Source organism: Grus americana, chromosome 1, assembly GCF_028858705.1.
Source record: "Grus americana isolate bGruAme1 chromosome 1, bGruAme1.mat, whole genome shotgun sequence".
Taxonomy (NCBI): Eukaryota; Metazoa; Chordata; class Aves; order Gruiformes; family Gruidae; genus Grus; species Grus americana.
The window spans coordinates 187,161,652-187,179,111 of record NC_072852.1 but is presented as its reverse complement, the minus strand read 5'-3'; the positions used below and the strand labels follow the sequence as shown (position 1 = coordinate 187,179,111).

At 39.7% G+C, this 17,460-nt stretch overlaps 1 protein-coding gene across 5 annotated transcripts; it reads right to left on the bottom strand.

Moving 5' to 3' along the window:
- Positions 1-249: 249 nt before the first annotated feature.
- On the bottom strand, positions 250-13,176 carry SLC25A30 (solute carrier family 25 member 30). Of its 5 annotated transcripts, none has more exons than XM_054805899.1 (11): positions 13,055-13,149; positions 12,707-12,879; positions 9,517-9,595; positions 7,936-8,083; positions 7,127-7,221; positions 6,771-6,856; positions 5,326-5,425; positions 4,363-4,483; positions 3,703-3,841; positions 2,613-2,693; positions 250-1,838 (listed from the first exon to the last, which is right to left on the bottom strand). In XM_054805899.1, the coding sequence occupies exons 3-11, from the start codon at positions 9,578-9,580 to the stop codon at positions 1,797-1,799; spliced, it is 876 nt and encodes a 291-aa protein (XP_054661874.1). In that variant the 5' UTR covers positions 9,581-9,595; positions 12,707-12,879; positions 13,055-13,149; the 3' UTR covers positions 250-1,796. The 5 variants fall into 5 exon arrangements, with proteins under 5 accessions (XP_054661874.1, XP_054661894.1, XP_054661866.1 ...); XM_054805919.1 differs by having other exon boundaries at positions 12,707-12,820; positions 13,055-13,076; XM_054805891.1 differs by lacking the exon at positions 12,707-12,879 and having other exon boundaries at positions 13,055-13,176.
- Between the last annotated feature and the right edge of the window lie 4,284 nt (positions 13,177-17,460).

Sequence of the window (17,460 nt, the reverse complement as noted above, 5' to 3'; positions counted from 1 at the left end):
TTGCAGTTTGAGATGTGCCAAAGAACAGTGAAAACATCTGGTTAATGCATGTTATTCAGGCAGTAAATTACAGGAACATAAGCTTTTAAATACAGCAACTTTAGTCTGCCTTGGCTAAGTAACCAGTAACATCAAACAGTTCAATGCCACCAACAGCTTTCCTTTCCTAATCACCTGCAGTGTTTCTAAACTCACCCATCTCCCCCGCCATTTGAAACTTAGAAACTGGAAGCAGTTCAGAGTCATTACGTGATGATTTTAAAACTTTTAATAAGCTTAAAAATGTAAAACATATGCTTAGTTTACACAGTGTACAAAAATATTTACAAATATTTCTATTAAAGCATAGAAACAGCTGTAAGGAAAAAACACTTCACATAAGCATATCCATATACATAGAAAAACATTATACCTTAGGAAAGAAAGTGCCTTGTGCATTTAAAAATCCATTTATGAATTCAAAATTATTACTTTTAAGTGATTATAGAAATTTCTTTAAGTGGAATGTATGATTAACCAAAAACATTTAAGAGATTAATACAGTGCCACAAAAATCCAAAGCTGTGCATCCTGCTTTGCTACCCTCTGCGTGCACAGGAGGAACGACTGTACAACTTGCACCTCACACATTTCCTTTCTTGGAATTAACAGCAGCATTTGTAAGAACCTTGACATAACTGTTTAGTTAATGGCTCTGCAGTTTTGATATATGTTTAACCCAAAAGGTAACGCTTCAGGGAAGTTGCAGTTGTTTTCTACATGTGTGTTTACTTGCATGTAACAGCAACTTGGGCCTGTTCGCTATAGGAAAGCGCTCAGTGGGGTTTTGGGTGTCTTTTTAAATGAAGGAAAGCAGTCTGTATAGCAGACTTACCTTTGGAGGCATTTGCTTCTTTTTACATAGACACCTATGTTCAGGTGACAGCCTGAACTGCTTGGCATAAAGCTTTGTCTTTCAGATGATACAGAACAGCCGGTAACCATTACACCTAGTTCTTCCCAACAAGGGAAGAAGCATGGAAAGTTTCTCTGCAAGACTGGCAGATGAGCATGGACTTGCCTGAACTCCATTCCTACTTATAATTTACATGTGAATGTATTGAAGAATCACTTGTGCTGAAAACCAAGAATGATACATCGAAAAAAACTCCACCACTACAACTTTCCTCAAGCTGTGCAAAACTGACAGCTGTAGCAACCACACTTTCAAATGAAGCTGGATTATTCCCAGCAAATTATGCAGACATCTAAGGACTGAGAACACAGGAAATCTCTAAAACCAGAGCAGATTTTGTATCACAGCAGGTATTTTACTGAACCGAAGGCCTGCAATGATGTCTCATGACACTTTCAGTTCATTGCAAACTATAAACTATTGCAGTCAAATTGTATACACTTCTGAAAACAGGAAAAGCCCAGCTCCTTGGTACTACCTATCTTCCTTTGAGAGAAAGATTGTTATTTACCTCTTACACCTACAAAACACTGTGCATCTGAGTCTCAACAGCATAAAGTTGCATTACAGATCATCACATTCAAGAACACTTAAATAGTTCACAGAAGTTTGGTTCAGTCCAGAAAATAGTGCACATCATCCACCAAATGACGTGAGCAAGCCACACAGGAGCCAGTTTGCCTTGAAATCACTTCCAGGTTGCTCTCATCCACAACAGTCTTGTAGTGACCTCTTCCTTTGACCAGCATCTCAGGCAATAAGAGCAGATACTCAGGATAACTTACAGGTCGCTCTAAACTCAAACAGTACATTGACAGAATCCAGCATACAGTTCCACATGTCAGAAGTCTAATTTCTTCAGCTGTTCATAGGTCAGAAAGAACTGGAAGAGCTGATTAAGGAAAACTGTTTCCTGTTTGGTGACTTCACTACTAAAGGACAGAAGTGTCTGTGTGAAACTTTGCTCTTCTCTTAGTTCCCTCCTATGTAATGGTGCTGGTTGACCATTTTTGTTATGCAGAACAATAAAACTTGCTTCAGGGCACTTCTGAACATCAAAAGCTTTAAGGCTGGTGATGCCAACTGTTTTCCCATCCCTGTTCCTCAGGATCTTAACCACAGGACTGAGGAGGCAGGAGAGCACTATGAAAACCCTTAGAGACTTTACTCACTTAGCTTTGACAACCTAAAGTAGGTTTGCTCATGGTAAAAAAAATTACTACCAACCCACTTCCCAGGGTTCCAGACAGCTGGCTCTTGAAACACAAACCAAGTTGTGTGAGACTAAGATAAATACAAAAAGATTTCATGGCTAACTGCCAACAGTTTCCTCAGTTCTAGAAATAGCCCCCATTCCTAACTGATCTGGTCAATTTTATTTAAAACTAGGCTCCAGACTAAGGAAATATACAGGTATGAAATTGGAGGAATAGAAAAATGCTTTGCAAGAACACATTCTAATATGCACACTGTATGAATCAAATTCAGTGTGACCAGCAGCAGTTGACTAAGAAAACAGTCAACTAAAGTGTTCCATTCATAAAGGAATATTTATACTGATATGACACTGTCCACACAGAGCACTCTGTGAAGCTGTGTTAATACTTGCTGTCATACAGCTAGCTTAATGGTTTTGCACACCTTTGAAAAAGGATACAATGATATTCCAAGGACCAAGTCTTAACCAGTTTGGCCAAAACCCTTTATACAGAGCGAAAAAGCCTTCATTCTTCCATGTCTAGAAAAAAACACAGCAAGAACACACTTAGCTAATTCCTTATTAGCAAGAAATCTAGATAGCATCTCAGCTAACAAGATTCTATAGCACTGAAAGAGATGAGTTAGTGCTGTAACCTTGATTTAAATATATTGTATGATGGGACAAGGAAACATTTCACTAGATAAAGCCAAGATTAGCAATGTCTGCAGCATCGCCTGGCAGGTAAAGATGGAGTCTATGTCATTTAGTGCTTAACCTAGATTTGTCCAAATTGCATTCCTGGACTTGTTTTTCCAAAACCTTGCACAGAGTTGCATGTAAACCTGCAGCTCATATTTGGCACCCCCTTAAAATTTGTTGCATGTGAACATGCTGTCACATTAGGTGCACCCTTGAAACTTTTCAGTTTGTTTTATGAACTTCACAAAACTCCACTGGACAGTGTGACTTGGCCTGTTATACAGATTCAAGTGTTCAGTCAACAGTTGGGACACCAACAGCTTTCTATCCACTCTATATGAGACCATCAGGCTCAAGCCTCATACCCCATTTAGGGGTTGAAGAAACTAAACCAAAATAATAAAAATCAGAGATTGACATTGCCTTTGGCTGTACTAGGCTTTCCATTATGCAGTAAGCAACACAGAAAACCATCTGCGCCCCAGATGATGTTGTTCTTCAAGAACTGACCTATGAAATGATAATTTCCTATCAATATCCTAACATCATATAAAGTTAAGTAAGAGACAGTGCTGCTCAGAAATTTAGTCTACTCATCCAAGTACCAAAAGGAAGTAAGTGCCTGTAGTACATACTAACTTTCTTCCTGCCCTTCTGTCAAGACAGTAGATAATTTTCACACCACGTTCATTATTGGCAGTACAGTCCTTTTGAGCATAAGAGCAAAAAGCATATTTAAGTTACTTGGATTAATTTCTAGGGAAACTTAGAACAATTTCAAGTTCTACACCGAAATAATTGCTTCATGGCACCAGTTTCTACTTATGTTCATACATGAACTACTTACTTGTAACAAGCAATCCAAAGTACCCTTGTAGTTTGAGTGTCCTCCATGTTGTTGGCTTCTCTGATTCATCATGCGTGTTCTCACAACATCAATTGGGTTGGATGCAAGGGCTCCAGCTAGCCCACAAGTAAAGCTTGAGCTAATAAAATAAACGTTTAATGAAATTTGACCTACCACATTTAAAGATGCACAAGAATTCCCCCTCTGCAGAAAACGTAGTAATATGAATGCTTAATGCTTTTAGTTAAAAATTACGTCAACTAATAGATGTGAAAAATTATTTGCTATTTACTGTAAAGCATCATTTTGAAGATTTGATATACAGCCCTCGTATACAGCTTCTGTGTACTTGAACAGACATTTGTGACTCTGAGAATAGCAAATATTTGATTGGGACTTTGCTCTAACCTCAACTCAAAGCTGAATGATTCAGACCATCCACAAAACAAAATTCCATCTTCAGAAGAAAGTTAAATCCATATCCTAAATAAAATTAGCTTCCATGCTATGTGCTACCATTTGAGATGCTATTGCATTAAAAAGTATAAACACATCAGAAGTGTATTTAGATCTAGACTGATGACAGAAAAATCAAAAAATTCATCCCCCGTAATAGGCAGTAACCAATGATAAGCTATGCAAACTGTTATACAAACTTACAGGAAATGAGTATATACTGTATCTCCCATAAATCCAGACATTATTATGTGCTTCTTGGTAAGGTCATACACCGGCAGTTCCACTCCAACAACAACAGCAGCTCTCTGTGCTGTCAATGACACTCCCTGGCAAAAGAAAGTATATATTTGAAGTTTGAAATTAACCTTTGTGCACCATGAGAAAAACCTAGCTTTTATAATACAAAGCAACACACCATGAACGTGTTAAGAACACTGTGAATTCAAATAATGCTAATTAGCACAAGTCTGCAAATTCAAATTAATAGATAAATCACTTTTCCACACTGAATAGCAATTTCAGTTCCTTTATGCTACTCCATCTCTGCTTAACATCTGAATTCTTACGTCAACAGTTAGCTAAAACCTCAACAACCAGGTGATACTGGCTCCCCTCACTGCTAACTGGAAAAGGAAGATAAACAGAAAATTGGAGATCAAGAAACTTTGCAGATAAAAGCACACTAATATTTCTATTTTCCAGCTTTTTCAGAACAATTGTCCATGCTTGGTCTTCAGTTTTGTAAAGTCACTGACTATAAGTGGCATAACAGACAACCTATAAGACTGAGTACAAGAATTCCTGAGCTGGAGGGTATGTTCATTAGTACCTTTACTTCTGAACATTCTTTAGTATATGGTTTAAGAAGAACAGAGCATACAAATTGAGAGGTGTCTTGCAAAGGGTTGTTGAACTAGAGCCAGTCACCCTAATTTAAGCCTCCATTTGCCTCCCTTTTTTAAGAAGTGGCTAATCCTGGTAGACAAGACTGGCAGTAACCCTTTGTCAAAATGCACCAAGACACCAGCAGCAAAGCAGTCATGACAAATTACATACACATTAGCTACTGACTTCTCCATATTTTGACTGAGAACGCTATAGAAGTACATGAAATTCAGTTGAGCAAGAACACGTACTTAAAATGTAGGATATAGATCAAAAAACTTGCCTTCCACAATCCTTTAGTGCCTTCCCTTTGGTAGATCTGTATGAAGTTGCCCATCATTCCTCCTTGAATCACACTACCTTGGGCTTGCATTCTGATCTAAGATTCATTTGAAGATAGAAGATAAATACTTTTCAAACATATAATAGTTTAACACAGTTTCATAAACACTTTAAGTTACAATCTTTTTTGTAAAGTCAAATTCTCTTTGAATACAAATTAATAGCTGACATTATCATAACCATGATGCAATCTGTTGAAGTGCCTTAACTATCCAAATGCAGCTGCTAATTTTGAATGAGTACGTGGTGTAGTTCTTAACTGCATTAAGTCACTTCTATTTCTGTACTTGTACACTACTCCATTTAGATTAAACTGACAGATGGGTTCTGCAGGATGTCCTTTACAGCGTTCTCACATGAACACATTAAAATGAAAGGTTAAAAAGATTAAGGTTTCAGCTAGCGAGAACCATGGTCTTTGACTCTGTTGATTTCTAAGAATGTCCTTGGGAACCTGCAATGGCAGCTACCAAATACAAGTTTGGTGACAAGCAAGTTGGTACATGGACATAATTTTGGGAAATAACCAATTGAATCATAGAATCATTTAGGTTGGAAAAGACTTAAGTTCATCAAGTCCAACCATTAACCTAGCATTGCCAAGTCCAACCACTAAACCATGTCCCTAAGCCACATTTGAAATAGAAGCTTATGTTTGAAATGCCTCTGCATAACCACACTAGCCCTATGAAGGATTAATTTTTTAGTAGTTTTAGAAGAATAGAAAGAGTTTTCTTGAATTTTTCATTAGAGGCAGCCACGTAAGTCAAATGCTACAGTTTTGTAAGTTAAATACCATCAACCCTTTTAAGTAACTGGAAAAAGAGGTGATTGACTATCATTAAGCTAACAGATTCTTAAAGAGGTGATAGTTTCACCAATTCTCTTTAAATGATGATGCTGGAACACTATTTCCATGGGACACTGGATTGCAAAGTCTCTCTACAGGATTAACAATGCATACAGTACAAGTAGCACTCACTGAAACTCTTGCATCTGACTTGACCTTCACCTATTTTAAGCTCAAGAAACATCTAGTATAAGTCTTACCAAGAAGTATAGACGAAATATGCAGTGTGGCTTCCACACAAACCCTATAGCATGAAAGTGTCATCTTAAAATTATTCTCTCCCCACCCTTGGAAAAAAGTTACATGGATCCAACTGTCTCCCCAGCCATCAGTTTCCTGGTGCATACTTCCAAATAATTAGTACAGACCAGAAGAAGGTTTCAAGAATTCAGGATGTTACTGATTTTTAGAAGTTAAGAGATGAGAATAGATAGCGTTACAAAACAATAAATCCTATATTCATCAGGAGATTCAGCATTTCCTCAAGGAGAGGACAAAAACTAAGACCAAACTCCACATAAAACATAATTACCTTTAAGACGTCTGTAGGGTTAGCAATGGACGATGAGATTACTCCCGAAAGAATGCCACATAGAACATTGATTATCAGGGTTTCATCTATTCCATAAACAAAGAAAAAGAGTTTAGCTGTAGATTTAGAAAGTTTAAGATGCATAAGGGCAGGATGATGCCACTCCTCCAGAGAGAGTGCTGATTACAGAAGCCTTAAAAACTGCTCTGACAAGTTTTCCTCGCTGACTCACTTTGTAATTGGTACAAGGAATGTCTTCTCAGTAGACTTGTTCAAACCAATACAGTAAGATACCAAATAGAAACAACCCGCTTCAAGCAAAGCAGTCCTCACTTAAATTGAGCAAACCCACTCACCTTCTGGATGCTCAACAAACATTCTTTTTAAGCTCTGGTAAGTGCCTATTTTTATAGTTCCATATGAAGCTTGCCGTAGCATTGCAGGTGCAATCCTGTAAAAATAGGAAGTGATAATATTTGTGCTCAAAATTGCAAAAGACTGATTAGCAATACTTTTTAAAGCAGGAGACACTGAACACAAGATATCTACCAGAGAAAGGTTTGTTCATTTAAATCAAGAATCTAAACTCACTATAGGCAAAACAAGGTTTTGCAGTTGTGTTTTTGTTTGGGTTTTTTTTTTGTTTGGTTGTTTTTTTTTAAATAAAGCCTGCAAGAACATGAATGAACTGTGGAAGGATTACTATTAGAGCATGCCTCAACTTGCAATCTATAAAATAACTGGCAAGCTGGTCTGAAATGTAAGCTGCAGATTACCTCTTTCCCCCACCATCTTGCATGTTTTAAAGAAAAGTATGCCCGTTTATACACAAAGGTTAATTCAACTTTTCTTCTGAGAGATGGAACAGCCAGAGCAGCTTTGTATAGAATAACTTCATGCTTCGCTTTTTTTTTTTTTTTTACCATCAAGGTTTTGGTTTTTGGTGTTTGTTTGTTGTTGTTGTGTTTGCAATAGCATTTCCTGTTAAAAAAAAAAAACCCAGAGTGCAAAGATTGAAGCAATCTGAGCTTGGGCTTTCACCTTCTAGATTGATTGAGGCTAAACAAATACCTTGTAAATCTGAAACCCAAGAATTCTCACACTATGGGCTTATACTTAGCAATATACAGTTCATAAACCATCACCGAAAATCAGTTAATTTTACCCAGAGTATAAGGCTTTCAATCCTTCCTCTCTGCATATTCTGACTAGTGCATGCACCATTCCACGATAGCGGATCTCTTTATATTTGGCATCATTAACTTGACCTTGAACCTGCAGACGTGTTTTGGTCAGATCAATGGGAAAAGTACCTTAAAGAAAAATCAGAGACAAAATTAATCAAGTACTTAGCTAGCCAAAGACAACGAAGAACATGATACAGGAAACAGCAGGCTTTATTATATACTAAAATATATAAAAATACTCCTGGGGAAAAGAAGTCTGTCTTACCAAGACTTTCTTTTAAACAAGTGGTTCATTTTATGTCACATTGTTTCTTCTAAAAGCTTGACAGAGGCCCTATCTACTTCCCATGTTTGCATTTCACATTCACCGTGTTTTCAGGCAACATGGTCTTGCCTGGTTGTAGACAGCCACACTGAATAGGACTCTGCGTTCACAATCAAGTACAGAGTTTTTGTGTGTGTTCTACCATCATCTTTGAAGAGCATTTAATTGAAGGCAAAGAAATAAATTCCGTAGGACAAGCTATACAGATTCTAGTCTAGAATCTAAAAAAGCAGAAGCAGCAGTACCCATTTCTGTTATTGTTTTCCTGTAGCTTACTGCTATGTCAAGTTCATACTCTCCATGCTCCCTTTATGAAAAGGCTTAGAAAGCATATTCTTCCAGAGTTTATCTTTATGAAAGGGACCACCTCAACATTCACTACTCATCTAAACACTAATAGGAGTGAGGATTAACTACATTAGTCTAATGAGGTTTACCAGGCAAGCAAGGCTTTTATGAATTGCTTGTTTTCCTCACAAAGCTTTTGGCATTATTGGCCACATGCAGTCAAGTCGAATAAGAAAGGTTTCAAACTCAAGTTGGAATAGAATTCATAAGAGAAGGTAGAAAAGGAAAACAAAATAGTAGTTTTAAGTATAATTTTATACTATATCTACTTTATTAGACAAACTTCACATGCAGCTCACCATATAGCAGACTATGTTCTGCCACTGTGAGAACCCAGATTCCTTTTATTTTCACATACATGCATTTCAGGTAAGATTTTTAAAAGGATGTTAATATTTTAGGTTTGTCTTTAGAGTAGGCACTAAGACATCAGATGCACTGTCTCACTATAGCAACTATTCTGTGTTGCACACTACCGAATTTAAGTATTCAAATCTGATCAGCCACTCACATTCAAGAAGAGGAAATCTAAACTGCAACATAGCTACTCAGAAAAGCCAAGAGAAAAATGTTACAAGTTAAGAGTTTAACTTGTCTACCCTTGCAAAATAAAAGCTGTGTATACTTATGACCACTATCTACGAACAGATCAACAAACACCAAATAACAGAATCCAAATGGAAAGTTTGTATAAAAACAAGTCTCACATGGGACATAAGTTTACAGGCAGAAATGTTCTGACACTGTAACAAAGTTCTGACCAACTCTTCAGTCAGCATTAAAGAAAAAAACTCTTGTGCCGTAGCCCACCATATGCTACTACTGTGTCACTGATGGCATGGAAACAAGTTTGTTTTAAAAGGGACTGAGCAAAGGAAAAGCTTACCACATTCTGCAGTGATTGATGCTAAACCTCCATAAATAAAGGGCTTCCAGTTTAGTGCTGACATTATCGATTCTTCTTTCTGTGAAATAAGACAATGATTTAATGCTTCTATAAGTACAGCTGTTATATAAATACATACACTAACATTTAATAAAACTTTGTGCCTTGTCCACTGAAGATGGACCTTCCAAACATACTAAGGGTAAAAACATTTAATACCTTTGACAATCAGAAGTCAGTCAGTAATGCTGCACAAAGGCATCTGGGTTCGAATCAATGTCTCTACTATGTATTTGGGCCACCACTATCCTCACCATGAAAGGTTAAAATAGTTTGTCTCCCAAGCATGATAGAATCATAGAATTACAGAATCTTAAGGTTGGAAAAGATCTCTAAGATCATCAAGTCCAACCATCAAGTACAACCGTGATCTTAAGGAGCACTGCATTGAATAACCTCCAACAATTCCTTACCAAGCTGAATTAGTTTGACTACATCCTGCAATCAAATGGAACTTTGAGACAGTCATTACCAAACTCCTGTTCCTTTTTTTTCCTGGTATCAACATTAACATGAGCTGGTACACTTGAACAGAAAACAGAGGCACATACAACATTTTGCCTGCACTAAGGCCTATTTCTGCTACCAGTGTTCACAATATTCATTCTTGTGAACGTTATACGAAAATGGCAAAAATCAGGTGCATAAAGCTTTTCACAGTAAAAAAAGACTGCTCTAACTTAGAAGTCAATTGAATTTGACAGTGACCACAAATCATAATTAGCTATGGCATATGCTTTGCAAAATGCTAAAGTAATCCAAATATCTTAGAAAAGAGATAAGAACTGCAAAACCAGATTAGTCCAGCCCATACAAGATTGCACTTCCCAAAACCAAGTAGGTCTCTCCACAGCTTATCTTTCCCCTTCCTCATAATATAAATACTTTCCATTCCCCATTTTCTATAATATCCTCCTAAACATCAGATTCTACAGTTATCTAATTTTGTGGAATGATTGTACTTGTAACTATTTCCCTTGGCACATACATTCCCTGTTACGTTGTTTCTTCACCAGTATTGCCCAGCTGGAAAATACCACAAACACACCAGTTATTTAGCACCCCTTCTGTAAGGATGAACCTTCTTTGGTCACTTCCTCTAGAAGTGCCAATAATGCAGCATTCAAATGAAGCTAACAGAAGTTGCAGACACTGAGCATGCCTGAATAGTTACAGTGGCCCTAGTTTTCCTTTTGTCATCTTTACTTCACAAGGAGGTACCTGGGTCTTCAGTCTTCCAACAGTCAATACAATTAAAAAACCCCATAGGAGCTCAAAGCACACAATCTCAAATACTTAACAGCCAAGTCCACAGAAATCCATCTTACTCTTTAGGCCACTGCAGAGAACACAACTGATGTAAAAAACCCACAAAGAAAAGGCAAGTAAGGGCACCCACTATATTGCCAAAAAGAATGCAGCACAGAGATCAGGAGCCATGGGCATAAACTATGCCAGCTTTTCAATATGAAAGCTGCAGAGCCGTATCGGTTATGACACTGTGCCAGAGGGAGGTCACTTCCCACTCCAAGTTCTTCAAATTCCTGTCCTACCATGATTAATAGCAGATTATTTAATTAAAGGAGACAAAGCCAAGCTCAGTTTCCCCATTATCAGCTACACATATGGTCTTTGCTTTTGAGAAACTTGTTAGAATTGAAAATATAGTTAACTTTTCTCCCCTCACATTAAAACAAATTTTTCATCTATCACAAATACCATAATACTGAAAAAACTAAAATATATCTGTGCTTTTGTTTGGTTTGTATTTCACCCTGCCTAGGCAGTGAAGCCTACTCAGTTTTTCTATGTAATTCTGGGGCACAGACACAATGTAGAAGTATGCAAGCACAGCCAAATAAAGTTTTAAATTTATACACAGATTTTTTTTAATATTAGCTGAAGTTTTGATATATGTATAAGATATCCTAAAGTAGAAATTTGATAGCATACTGTTCCTTTGACATATCCCAAGGTAAAGGCCTTACATAGCACTGTCAATGTTTGTACTTCTGAAAGGCTTACTAGTCTCCTTTCCCACCATTTAGGCCAAGCCATCTCAGTCTTTCCACTTATTTCTACCTTGCATCCCTTCTGCTAGCTTTCCATACTTACAGGAAGAAATTCAGGCAGAGTAGCACAGCTTATTTAAAAAAATAAATAATAAAAAAACCCCACACTAGCAAGCAACTTTGCCCTTTCACCTCAGCTGTCTCATTTTCTGAATTCTTGCTTCTTACTCAGAAATTATTCCATACACTGATAAAAGTAGTAAGCATCTCCTTAGAAGAATTAAATTGGCAATTAAATTGGCAAACTACTGAAAAACAGAGTTCAGCCCTCACTATAGAGTAAAATGAGGTCTCCAATTTTACTAGAAAGAAAGTATCCTTATCAAATATACATTGTTGTTCCCTGAACATCAGTAAGATGACAGAAGTGATACTACTCTTAACAGATACTGGGTTAGATTAATACAGCAATTCATCCACACGCTCTTTGCAAAAGTCAGAAACAAGTTTGATTAATTTTAATTGGCAACATGACTGAAATAAAATCAAAAGCCCAGGTTCCATACAGAAATGCATCACTTAAATATTTAGATATTTCCCAGTTAGAGAACAGACTTTAAAAGTCACATATCAAATTCTTTATCGGTTAATATTGCTAGTATACTACACACACAGCATACTCCAGCTTACAGTAGGTTTAGCTATTTAAAATTAATTTGACCCTGGAGTGTTACAGAAGGCTTTTGCTAAATGAGTTACTAGTCCTAAAAAGTTATTACCTGTAATATAAGCATACATGTATAAGATAGTTATCCAAACAATACTAACTGCATGGATTACACTGCAGACACACAGCTCTGTATTCAAGCAGTGAAGCATCATCAGAAATAAATTAAAAAAAAAAACAAACCAGGGTTAAAGCTAGCAACCATTGTGGCAAGTTCTTGCAAAATACCAGCCGCCCTACAAGCATGAGGCCAGTGAAAGCCCCTCCTCTCCGAAATGAAAAAGGATTGCCTGCAGCAAACCTTCCCTGAGCAGCACTACCAGTCTAAACAGCCGAGAAGGACACAGCAACACCTGTTAAGGGGTAAAGAGAGGCAACAATGACTGCACACCTCCCTCCGGCTTCGCCTTGAGATGAAGAGTATCGGGAGAGGAAAAACAACGAAGAGGAGGAAGCGGCATGTCCCTGCTCGGGGGTGGAGGGCTCTGGAGGATGCTGAGCAAAGCTGAGAAAATCGCCGTCCTCCTTCAGAAGCAGCACTCGGTGAAGCTCACAGAGAAATATCTGCACCCGGCCGGTGAGGCAGCGGAGGGGCCGGCGAGGCGGCGGAGGGGCCGGCGAGGCCCAAATGGGCCTCGCCGGCCCCTCCGCCGCCTCGCCGGCCGAGTGAGAGGTGACACCCACCTCCCACCTCCCCCCTCCCCCAGTCTGAGGGGCTAACACCTACCACCCCACTCACCACCGAAGCCTCCTCGACCCCCGCGTCCTCTCGTACCAACCACCGCCAGGCTAAGCCGCCAGCCCGCCGCTGCACCGCCGGTTATAAAGCCCTGCCCCTCTCCCCCTCAGCCGGGGCGGCCGTTGAGGTGCGCGGAGCCCCGCCCCTCTCCCCCGTTGGGAGGGCTGGAAAGGGCGGGCTCGCCTGAGGAGACGAGCCGGTGGGGACCAGTGTATGTGTGTATGGAAGGGGGTGGATTTAAAGGAGCCGCGGCCGTGAGGGGAGGTTTGGGTCGAGGGGGACACTGAGCCGATCTGTAATAAACCAGGGGAAAAAACATAATTACCCTGTCCTTTCGGTCAGAAGTCTTCCTTTCGCTGCTGGCCTTGGGAGACTTATGGGCTTGGCAGGGTAGTGTGTTATTTTCCACTAGCAATCTCGCCCCGGGAGACTGGAACAGGTATGTCGGGTATTTCAGTGCTCCTCGGTTAATGAACAGGTCGCTCACCCCCTCAGGGTTTCTCCTCATCATTAACTATAACGACATTGATTTTGTTCCTCGGTTTACAGTTGCACGGCCGCCTCTGCTGCCTAGCGAGACGACAGCGATATCTGGGTTAAGCTTCCTTAAATCGCTACAGGAACCGTAGATACCTGCTCTGTGGAGGAATAGAAGGGGGCAGGGTGGGTTTAAGTAGCTACTTTGTTCTTTAAAATACCCCATTAAATATTTTTGACAAAATAGTTCCACAGATTACTTTTATTATTATTATGCAGCTTTGTGCAATTCTAACTATGTTTCTTTGCATTACCAATGCTGAAATTATGCACTCAGTATGCAAGCTTTACATTGCTTCGTAAATGCATATCCAGTGCCCTCCCAGAAGGATCACAGGACATGGGCTGTGGCCACCACACCGCTGCCCAGCCAGAGGAGGAACATGGGGGCTGTTCAAAAGGGCTGCTATGCAGGTGGCAGTGACCAGCCCACAAAGACTGGAAGAGAACCAGAGACTAGTCTGTTCCCTTGGTTCAGAGCCCAGGACTCCCTGTGAAATAGTTGAAATTAGCTTTTTTTTCTGCCCTTAAAGGCAGCCTGTTCTAGCAACTCAGCGCTTTCCCTTTCTGACTGAAGAGCTGCCAGACATGCTTGTAGGATCTACTCCTGTGGTGCAGCCCTGCTGCCGCTGTCACTCTGCTGCCTCGCAAGTGGATGGCATGCCTTACCCCTGAAAGGTCAAAAATTCCTGTGGTATTGCCCCCCTTACTAATCTCAGGACAAGGCTGGCAGCTGAGAAACTCTATTTAAGCTTACCAGCTGGTAGAGGAAGGGGATAATGCCCATTCAGCTCTCATTAAGAAGCTGGCTGTGGTCTTATATGAATCTGTCAATAAAACATAAGGAATTCAAAATTAGGGTGCCAGTGTGCTGTAAATGCTTCATACAGTGAAAATGGTTCTCTACAACTTGCAGTGTTGCAAAGTTGTCTTTGCAGATGGGCCTCTCGGAAGCTATGTACAAGCTCATGCCTCAAATTTAGTACTCATGTTTACACCCCCTCCGGAAACTCCTAGTAACTGTCTCGTACTTTCCAGGTTTTATATCTACAGCAGGGGAATCTTATTTGAGGTAAACTTTGAACAGCTCCTGTCTTTCTTTCTTTTTGCAGAGATCATTTGGACTGGTTCTAACGCTGAGTGATTTTGCAGGACAGACACTTCTGCTTTCCGACTTCCCAAATCTGTCTCCTTTTAAGAAGGACTTTAGTTTCAGTTTGACCTTAAGTTGTCCCTGAAATTTGGCCAGCTCCTTCCGCAGGCAGCCGGTTTTTATTATCTCTGATGCAAACCGGTTCCTGCTCACACATTACAGCTTGCACCTGATCGGATTTCTTAAGTACTTGTTAGTACTCAACCACGTACTTCTGAATAAAGAGAAATTCAGGCTAACTTTTGTTACTTCTAGTGACTTTTGGATGGATCCTCTGAATAACCTCTTTTCTTGTATTTTCAACCCGATTCGTATGATGACATACGTAATGCTTTTATCAACTGCCAATGGACTGTTTTTGGCAAGCTGCCTCGAGCCTGACATCAGTGCCGTATCAGCAGTTGACTTTGGTGCTCAGTATCTTTTCACATGTCTCTGAACAATCCGTGTGCTTCTGGTTACACAGTCTTACAACAATTTTGTCCAAAAGCCAGTTCTTTCCTGCTGGACTGCATAGGGCTATGGTTTAATTATTTAGTTCCCAGACCCCTAACCTTACCACTCCCAAGTTTCCTCACACATTTTTTGTGTTTCTTTTTTAAACAAAAGAGGGCCACCCTCAAACAATTCTACCAGAGTGCTCTGCTTTTTGCGCATTGATTCTTGTTTCACTGTTTCCACTGCTACTTCCAATGGAAAAACTTTCTCTTCTGGTCTCTGCAGTGGTGAAGACAGTTTTGTCTAGTGTCCTACTGCTTAAATGAATGGTTAGTGAAGTGACCCAGATGGTTATGGGCATTATTCCAACTGCCTTGTCAGTTTGTCCCTAGTTGTAACCACTGGAGAGTCTCCTTTGTCCTTTGGAAACTTTCATAATTATTAGTCACATAATTCATTTGCTTTGTTCACATCTCCTTGGCTGCATGATGAAAGCAAGTCTGTCACACGGGAGTCAGCCACCTCCTGCCCTGGCACAGCCTTCCCATCTTTGGTCTTTGCACTTTCTCTCTGAGAAGGAGTTAATCTGACCCTCAGTCATACAACAGATGACTTTGTTGGAAAAAAATAAACACCCAACATGCTATTGGCATGTGTAAAAATATGAGACATATTAAATAGTCCCTCTATTGTGTTTGCCAGGGGCAAAGCCTCAGATGGAGCACCATGTCCAGCTACGTGTCATATATTTCAGGAGGGCTGTAGAGAGGAGTTAGGAGAATAAGGCTAGGGATACAAAAACATGATCTGCAAGGAGAGATTGAAACAAGTAGACTTGTTTATTTTAAAAAAGATTGAGGATAGCATAATCTTCAAGACTGAAAGGTGGCCATGCAGAAGAAAGGAATTATCTGTTCTCTACCACTTGTACTAGATGTTACATCAGACTTTCTAGTGGTATGGACAGTGCTAGATAAGGCTTACTGGGGAGCTTGCAGTGCCTTCATCATCACAAGCTTTTAAAAGTTGTTAAGCAGCTGCTTCTCAGGAATAGCTTCAGTCTGGATGATCCAGCCCAAGCATCGGAATGGACTCTCAAGGAACTTTCCAGCCCTCTTTTCTCTAATTTTTCAATGGTATTTCCTGCTCCAGCTTCTAGCATATGACATATAGGCATACAATGACAACACATCTTACAGTTTCTAACTTAGTAACAGACTCTGCTGTGCAGAGTTCAAGGATAAAGGAAAGTGAAAGCAGGAACAACAGTAAATGTTATTTTGTATCCTTTTTGTAATTTTTTTCTTTTTTTTTTGGTAGCTGATTTGGCCTCTGGCATTGGCAAGAGCCAAAGGTCTTTATCATATCCTAGTTTTGTGGATATAAAAGGACCATGTGATTTGTTTTTAATGCATAGAGGGTGAAGGAACTGAGGACAGTTGCAGGCTTTGAGGGTGAAGGAACTGAGGATATTCCGGGCTTTGAGTGGATGAGTCATACAGCATGAGTTCCCAGCAAGGCAATTCTAGTAAATGTAAACCTGTAATCCAGACAAAATTTTCTGAAAGTGTTGCAATTGTCCAACAGGTCCTGGGAAATTGATTTCTCTTCATTTCTGAGACTCCCTGCAGGGATAATAATTCCTATGTATGTCATGGTGTTAGATTTGATGTTATTTGAATGAGCAAATGAAAAGCTGTTAAAGATTCTCAGATAGGAAGGCACTACAGAAGGCTTTTCACTACTATACAATACTTTCCAACCTCAACAGACGATCTGAGAAGTAGCCTGTTGTCCTCTGACCGCTTGCCAAATAAAGATGTCACAATTGCTTCACAGAGGCTTTTGTCCAACATGGCACTGCAGCTAAACAAGTAGCAGCTGGAAGAAACGATGCCAATTTGAGCACTAGTAGATGCAACACAAAGAAAAGCAAACATGTTTCTATGCCCTACTAAAAACCAGGCAGCACGTGGTGTAAGATGTGGCATAACCTTTTCCACAAGAGGAGATGATTCAATGTTGAACAAAGGACAGAGAGGACGGTGTGACACCAAAGAACATGGCACATACAGTATGTTTTCTACCACTTTAAGTACACCCCTGACTTGGTAGTACTCGATATCCAGGGATAGTAGGAAGCATCTGCTGGGGGAAATACATATTTGCACTTGACTATCCTGTGAAAACAGTGTTACAGTTGAAGTAGTTCTACATTAACAGAAATGTGACTCATACAAGACAACAGACAGTGAGATGTGGCAGCAGGTGACCCCAA

Coding starts and splice junctions, on each gene's coding strand:
- SLC25A30 (XM_054805891.1), bottom strand. CDS start 9,580: ATGTCAGCACTAAACTGGAAGCCCTTTATTTATGGAGGTTTAGCATCA. Junction 6,857..7,126: donor GTTTGTTGAGCATCCAGAAG/GTGAGTGGGTTT, acceptor TTTATGGAATAG/ATGAAACCCTGATAATCAAT. Junction 1,839..2,612: donor TTGGTCCTTGGAATATCATT/GTATCCTTTTTC, acceptor CAGCTCTTCCAG/TTCTTTCTGACCTATGAACA.